The sequence below is a fragment of the Manihot esculenta genome, chromosome 9, assembly GCF_001659605.2.
Source record: "Manihot esculenta cultivar AM560-2 chromosome 9, M.esculenta_v8, whole genome shotgun sequence".
In the NCBI taxonomy this organism is placed as follows: domain Eukaryota; kingdom Viridiplantae; phylum Streptophyta; class Magnoliopsida; order Malpighiales; family Euphorbiaceae; genus Manihot; species Manihot esculenta.
In genome coordinates this window covers 31,310,085-31,318,522 of record NC_035169.2, presented here as the reverse complement: position 1 = coordinate 31,318,522, position 8,438 = coordinate 31,310,085, and the positions used below count along the sequence as shown (strand labels likewise).

Here is an 8,438-nt window from a genome sequence, read left to right as displayed (position 1 = left end):
TAAACAACAACAACTTGGACCCCATGCCACATGATCCACAACTACCAGTTTTCTGATCTGTGGTCCATGTCCCGTTTTATATACGCTGGGTCCATCTTATTTGATGGGCTCCACTTTTACGCTATGCCTAATTTCATTTCTAATTAGATTTCCACTTCGGAAAATTTAATAAAAATTCAATTTAATTAATTTTTTTTATTTACCATCTTTTATTTAACCTGCCGTAAAGGATGATCATCCCTGAAATACGGCCATTAACATATAAAACAAACTCCTAAAAGCAAAATTTGACCTTAGACCAATAGAGCTAAAATACACACAGAACTAACTGTTGTTGCTATCATAGTGATGAAAGAAAACCTTCAATTTTGATGAACAAGGTTAGTGATGATAATGGATCGAGCATTTTTAGTATCTTATCGAATTAAATTTTAATAGGACGAATTTAAATTTAAAATATAATATCTATTATAGATTCAATCGATTTGAATTTTATATATAAGATATTCACTATTTAAATTCGTTTATATAAATAATTAATTTAATATAAAAATATATTTTATAATAATAATTATAAATTAAAATTTAAATATTTTTTAAAAATATTAAATTTTTTAAATAAAAATTATTAATAAAAATATTTTTATATAAATTATTAATTAAAATATATAAGACTAAACGGATTAAAGTTTTATTCGGATAATAATGATCGAATTTGAGAAGACTTTAAATAGTTTAAATTAATTTTTAATTAAATTCGAGATGGATTCAAATATTACTAATATAAATTGAATTTATAATCGGATTGTTTAATTTTCATAAATATTTTATTCATTTACATTTTTAAATAGGATATGTATGAAAAATAAAATTAAAAAAATCCTAGACTGTGATTAAAATAAATTTTTTATTGATATTATTTTTTGGCTTAATAAAAGAAATTAAAAAAATTCTCTCCCTAAAAATTTAATAAACCAAGGTCCAATCTAAAAATTCTCCATCTAAAAGTTTAGATATTGTGAAGCTGCTTGATACTTGAGAAATTCCAATGCCAAAAACTCCAGCTATGGATAAATCAGAAATTTTATTCTTTATTTTTCTTTTGTCTTTTTTAGAGAAAAAGCTAAATGAAGTACAGTCCAGTTTTCTTTTATACTTTTTTTTATAGATTCTTTTATAGTTGTTTTTTTTTTTCTTTTTTAGTTGCTATAATAATAATAATAATAATAATAATAATATCACCGGCTGATACCGTGATTCTCCTCTATCTCGTAAAATATTCCCAAAATATCACCGGCTTCCTTCCACTTCTACATGCCATTTGAAGTATTTACAGCCGTGGATTAGTGGTCATCAACGGTGGTACCATCTCAACATCTATCTATGCCATGTTTTAAAATACAAGTTATTTATAACTTGCATTATCCTTTGACAGAAATATTATTATATTTTTATTATTAAGAGTAAAAATATTATTAAATAATGATATTTTATTTTAAAATTTTTTATTACTATATATAATATTATAAAATAATTTTTATGCAAATTTACTTTATTAAATAAATTTTATTTTCTGATAATTATTAATTATTACAGACGAAATGTTTCTCCGATATTTTTTATTTTTTTATAATGTAGTTGCTAAAACCTATTACTAGTGATAAGTTCAAACGCAACGCTCAAAATACTAATTTTTATAACTTTCATATACGATTTTTTTTAATTAAATTTTTTTAAAAAAAATTAATTTAATTTATGATAAAATTTTAATAAATAAAATTTAAATATTAAGAGATTTTTCAATTAATTTAATTTTAAATAAAATATTAATATAATTAAATAATTAATAACAGTAAAATTATGATTATCAAACATATTAGGGTACAAATTTTTTTAATAAAATATTAATAAAAAGAATTATTCTATATAATAAAATTTGATTAATTATAATTTAAATATTAAGAGATTTATTCAATTAATTTGAATTCAAATAAAATATTAATATAAATAAAAAGAAAATAAAGTTTATATATGTAGTTCAAACGATTCTTGCCGTTTCCTTATAAACTTCCATGGTCATATAACAAAGGAAGTAAACTCAAAGGATATTGCAGCTCTCTACTGAATCTGATGCTCCAGACTTTTGAGATTGCAACGATATATATTCCTTTTACAAACGTAATTTTCTATACATGTGCACAAAAATTACGAAGTGGAATGATAATTTTATATTATTTATAAAATATTTTTGAAAAAACTATAATATTTGATAAAATTGACATACCGAAAATTTTTATTTATATCGAATCTGTATGCTACGATTTTTTCTTTTAACATAAAGGGAAAATCAAACAAGTTCTTTCAACATTGAGTAATCAGCATATCCGCTCATTGCCATTGTTGAATCTCAGCAGAATCTATTTCAGGAATCAAATGTATACTTGTGATTAATTTCATAATATGAAAATACTTGTCCATTATTAAAATTAAGAGTTGATAAAAATATTTTAATAAATTTTTAAAAGTACATACAATGTTGAAGATTAAATAATAAAACTCTATTTTCTTTTAAATGGTTTTGACGTTGACGTGTTGGACATTTTTTTATGGATAAAAATCAAAAATTAAACTAAAAAGAACGGGGCAGTGGAGGACCTGTCACTCTCTCCGGAAAGAGAAATTTCTCATTTTCTAGGAAGACGGATTAAATTCCTTGCTTTTGAATTAGATCTATTTCTTTGTAGTTTTAGGTAATAACAATAATAATAGACAAGGGCAGAAATTATCAGGATAATTAAACCACTTGTTCGATCGAGGGTTTGAGAGAGGGCACTGCACACAAGAGGTACATGGATCAGGTTCTGAATAAGGTTGGTTCCTATTGGTTGGGCCAGAAGGCGAACAAGGAGCTCAATTCCGTCGGCAACGACATTAACGTGCGTTTTCCTTTCCATTTCTCTCCGATTTCAATACGTTCTCTTCAATCGACTTGTTAATTTCACTTTTAATTTCGATCTACTCCTAATCGCCTTCGTTCCCTTTTTTATGTGCATAATTGCTTATTATATTAGGGATTTTTCTTATGCAGAAATGTCAATGCCATGATTTTTCATCTTTCCTGGCAATAATTGCTGTAGAATGCGTTAGAATTAAGATGGTTTTCGAAAATTTGTGATTTGCGTTAATCGGAACTGGATTATAATATTACTGGAATGAACATAATGGGGGGTTTTGTTTTGAAACATCATGAAATGGCTTTGTTTGTTTGTAAACGTATATAACGCTAGCTTTTAATGAAATTTGAAGCTGTTTTCATTTCATGTAACCGCCTGATCAATTTGCTCTTGGTGATTAGGAATATGATACCTAAATAGTGGAACATGTTGTAATGCTGGAGATTGTGATAAATAATTGCTCTGAATGCTTTAAATTAATGTGGAAGAAATGATCAATGTGAGACTTTTTAGTGGTGTAAGATGGTCGAATATAGTAGAGCAGAAATACAGAATGTAGACATATGAACCAATAAAGAAATAGCATCTCTTGACCTAGCTCACCGTCATAAATACTGTCAGACTTGCAACAGCTGATGATGATGCTTGATAGTGTGTCTTGATCATATTTTCATGTCAAGAAAATTGAAAAACTGAAATTTGAGTACCAATTATGATTAGAAGTTGGAAAATTAGATGATGTGTTTGTTTTGGAATTTTTTAGAATGTTATGAAAATTCATATGGTCTCTTTTCAAGTTGAAGTCGACATTTGAGAAGTCCACCTTTTGTTGTTCAGCTTTTAGTATTGATAATGTTGTGCACGCATGTAAAAATATTTCCTTTCTGTATATTTGCTTAAGCCCATATGCCCTGATACTGCTGCCTCAGTGGTTAACGCAATTTTCATGCTGACATTTTCCCCCTGCTGCAGTCACTGTCGAGCAGTATTGAAGGAGGAGCCAAATGGTTAGTCAACAAAATGAAAGGTTGGTTAATTTTCTCTTTTGCTTTCTTCTTGTTCTCCCCCCTGATATTGCATCTTTCGCCATTGTCTATTATGTATTTTTCCAGTTGTAAACTACATTCATTTCCCTTGATTTCATTGCCATGTTGTGATTCCAAAACGTGATGGTTCAATTGTTCTGTGCTGCTTTTGTGTCCAAAAGACTATACTGTATTTTCAAGTGCTTATGATACTCCCGATGTCAAATATAGTAGTATGTTGCCCCCTACTGATTTGAATTTGATTACCTTTGGCATTTTTTCGTTTAATTTCATCCACTGGGGATGTTAAATAAGTTCAAGTTGGCTGTGCATATATTTTACTGTCAGGTCTGATAATTCCGCAATTTTGGCCTCCCTCTCTTTTTCTCCGAGTTGCAAGCTGTTCATGCCTGTGGAATGAACATTTCAGGAACATCTATATTCATTATATTTTATATTATGCTTCTCTATTACTTTGTAGTTAACCAGTACATATGACATAATTCCTAATTATAACTTTCAGTGGTTCAGAATACTAGAGAATAATTCATATATGAAATCAAGAGTGTTTGCTAAGTAAGGATGTGTGGAGATTTGAGTTGCCAGCCTCCCAAATCCCAAGTTAGGATAATAACCAACTAGGCTTAAAGCATAGGTTATTTTTTCATTGTGGAAATAACTATTTGATACTGGCTGAAGGTCAGATTAAGCTGCCATTTGGCTTTAATCTGGTCTTTGTTGAGTGACACTGAAGTTTCTTGGAATAAGAAGCCGTTCTAGTCTGCAGCCTCATCCATAGTGCTATTAGGATAGAACCCTAAAAATAGTACCTCTGAGAGAGAAGCAGAGATTTTAAGAGAAAGAAATAGAAGAAATAGGTAGAGAAGCTAGAAAGTAAAGAAATAGTGTTGAGGAGTATAGACTGAGATGTTTCATTAGAATTGCAGAATAATCTCTACAACAGACTGTACGGCCTTTGTATAACAATTCCCTCCAAAACAGCAACTGCTCTCAACAACTTTTCCCTCCCATTCACAACTACTAACAGTTCTATGAACTCTTAAATCATTTCCCTCCACAACTCTTAACTACTTTTCCCTCCACCACTACACACTTATTCTCGATACTCTGAACCATTCATCTATTTCCTTCTATATGTAACATGCATATGATTAGTTCATCTTCATGTTTAGTGTGTGTATTGATTCGTTGGTTCTCTATAAAAGTTGTTCCGAGGTAGCCTTGGCATTTATTTGTTGTAGTAACTTCTGATGCACAGGGAAAATGCAACAGCCATTGCCAGAACTGCTCAAGGAGTATGACTTGGCTGTCGGAATCTTCCCTCGAGATGCTACCAACTATGAGTTTAATGAGGAGACGGGAAAGCTTACTGTCTTTATTCCCTCAGTATGTGAAGTGGGCTACAAGGATTCATCTGTCTTGCGTTTTTCCACTGCTGTAACCGGGTATTTGGAGAAAGGAAAACTATCTGATATAGAGGGGATTAAGACTAAGATAATGATTTGGGTTAAAGTGAGTTGTATTACCTCTGATGGATCGAAGCTCTATTTCACAGCCGGGATAAAGAAAACCAGGAGTAGGGAGGCTTACGAGGTCCTTAGAGATGGAGTGAGTGTAGAGAAGTTCTAAAAAGTGGTCAAAGTGTTTCTTAGGTATGATGATGCTGTGAATAACAAACTCCGCCATTCCTTCTGCATATGCCTGCCTTTCTCGTTGTACGATTACCATGACTGATTTAAAACTGAATTTCTTTTCCTTTGTTCCCTGTGGAAGTATTTATGATATATATAATTCCTTTATACTAACACTGGATCAGGCAAATAGATAACCAAGGAGCGATGTCATTTATATTTTGTTTGACAAAATTTTCTTGTTCAGTTATTTGAGACATGAGTTGCTCTTTTCACTGCAACTTTAAAGATGAGAGGATATTAAACGGTGAAAATTTGTCGCAAACCCAAAACTATAATTTGTTTTCTAATATGATTTTCTTACGAATTAGTAAGCTGGACACAGGGTGTGCCACCGAATTATTGGGTTTCCCGAGGGACATGATCTGCTTGCGGAGCTGGTAGTCTAGCTCCAAATTGCATGGCCGTGGTGCTAATGGCCTGACAGAGTCCAGTTGGGCCCACGAGTTTGAAGATAGAGTCTAGAGAGTGGCGTGCTCCTACCCTACGAAGAAAATCATCTAATCTTCCAAACACAGTATATCGACAATGAAGTTCTCGTCTGATATGGCGGAGATGGGTCCTCTTCAATAATCCTAAATCTCTTTAGTTCTACACTGGTGTCTGGTAGTGGTTAAATATAATAAAATCCAATTGAATTCTTTTATATTAGAAAAATTAATAATAAATTTAAATTAATTTAATTTTTATTATTTTTAAACTAAAAATAAATATTTATTCTTATAAATAATAATAGTTTTCATCACATTTATTAAAAAATTATTATTATTATTTTTATAACATTTAAAATTTAAATTTTATATAATTTTTTACCATTAAAAATATAAAGTTGTTTTTTTAAATTACAAAAATATAATAATTTTTTTAATATTAATTATAAATATACTAAATATTAATAATTAATATTAAATTAAAATATTTTTTTAAAGAGTAATTATTAATTAAAAATAAGAAATAAATTTAAAATTAAAAAAAATAAAAGTACAAAAAAAAGGAAAGAGTTCTGAAGAACTAATTAAGAATTTTGATATAAATAACTTTAAATGAAATCATTTCTTACAAAATTTTAACGATTTTGATAAAATTTATTTTTAGTTTAAAATTAATTTTTATAAAAATTTAAGAAATTTAAATTTTTATAATATTAATTTTGCTAAATATATAAATTTTAAAATTTTTTTTTCTTTTAAATTCTTTCTAAAATAGAACATTCCAAATGAGGGCATATAGTTTTTTCATTAATTTTATATTTTAGATTTCAAATTAAGTTGGTTATATATATATATAGTTCATTTTACGAATTAATTTTTGGCTAATTGAACGGAAAATGTTAGTATATAATTGTTTTCATTTTATATCATACATGTCAACTCTAACGATTTAAATAATAATAGTTAAACCTTAATATTTATAACAAAAATATTCAACTAAATAAAGTTTTTATTATGATTTTTTTTTCTTTTACAAAGTTAAGATTTCATTAAGGAAAATGCCCAAGTCCCTAGATACACGCATCTAAATATAAACCTACGTTATAATGCCCATGGCTTTAAAGGAAAGCCCAGTATCGACTAAGAAGCTACCTTCAAACCAGCCGACGTCATCCATCTCAACGATCGCTTGCCTCGGACAGCTAAGGAAGAGGTTCACAATAGAAGCTAAAAGCTTATCAACAAGTACAGGAACCCTAAAACGCCAACTGGGGAAAAGTGGCGCCTACGGGAAGGAACCTAGGCAAAAGCATCAGGTCAAGGCAAGAGCTAAGCACTGGTCAAGGAGAACCAGCAAAACCAGAGATATAGGATAGCTAAAATACCAAACAAGCAGGCATCCAGAAATGCCATGTCTATAAAGGCTACCGAAACCTAGTTGTTTGATCTATGCGATGTAGAAGCTCAATCCATCCTTGTGTACCTTCAGCCAATGGTGCAATTAGGATTCTAGGTCTTGCATGTCAGCCAGAGACGATTGCCTTCCAGAAGTAGACCTGCAGGCAGGAGATATTCAAGTTGGAAAAAAACCATTTCCCCTCCTGCTCCTCCTATCTCCTATTCATTTTTCTAATTTAATTAAGCAAACGAAAATAACATATTCCTAATTTAATTTTTATTTTATTATTTTTTAAATATAAAATATGAAAGATTAATAAATATATGAGATTAATTTATAAAAATTTTCAAATATAAATAGTTACAATATTTAAGTACTGATTTATAAAAGTATACAAATGAATGGTAACTTTAAAAGTTTAAATCCAAGTATTACTTTATTGATAAAATAAAATAAAAAATTCTGAATTAAATTTAACAATGCATTAAAGTTTTTATTTAATAATTTATTCTAATTAAAAAATTAATTAAATATTTAATATCATCTAACTATATTTAACTGTGTTTAAACATTAAAAATTTTGACGATATTAAAATTTAAAAATAAAAATATTCTATTTTAAAAATAAAGTAACAGATGATATATATTTAAGGTACTAAAAAGGTAATTTTTCTGATTGGCTCGGTCGATGAGATACTAATCCAACACCATGCAATAATTTCCAGCACTTAGATAGAAGCAAACAAAACTCTGGAGAAATCGGGAAGGCAACGTGGATGGGATATTTGCTTTTTCACCCTGGAAAGACCACGAGCTCGACACACGCCTCTACACGTGCTTCATATCCCACCCTCCATTTTCTATTTAATCTAACGGTTCAAAATTAACACCCAGCCACACTGGAGCTCCTCCTCTAG

General features: G+C 29.3%; 1 protein-coding gene across 1 annotated transcript; it reads left to right on the top strand.

The window, feature by feature from the left end:
* Positions 1 to 2,629: 2,629 nt before the first annotated feature.
* Positions 2,630 to 5,805, top strand: LOC110621942 (uncharacterized protein At5g01610). The gene is made up of 3 exons (XM_021766247.2): positions 2,630 to 2,936; positions 3,927 to 3,981; positions 5,259 to 5,805. The coding sequence occupies exons 1-3, from the start codon at positions 2,850 to 2,852 to the stop codon at positions 5,627 to 5,629; spliced, it is 513 nt and encodes a 170-aa protein (XP_021621939.1). The 5' UTR covers positions 2,630 to 2,849; the 3' UTR covers positions 5,630 to 5,805.
* The last annotated feature ends 2,633 nt before the right edge of the window (positions 5,806 to 8,438 follow it).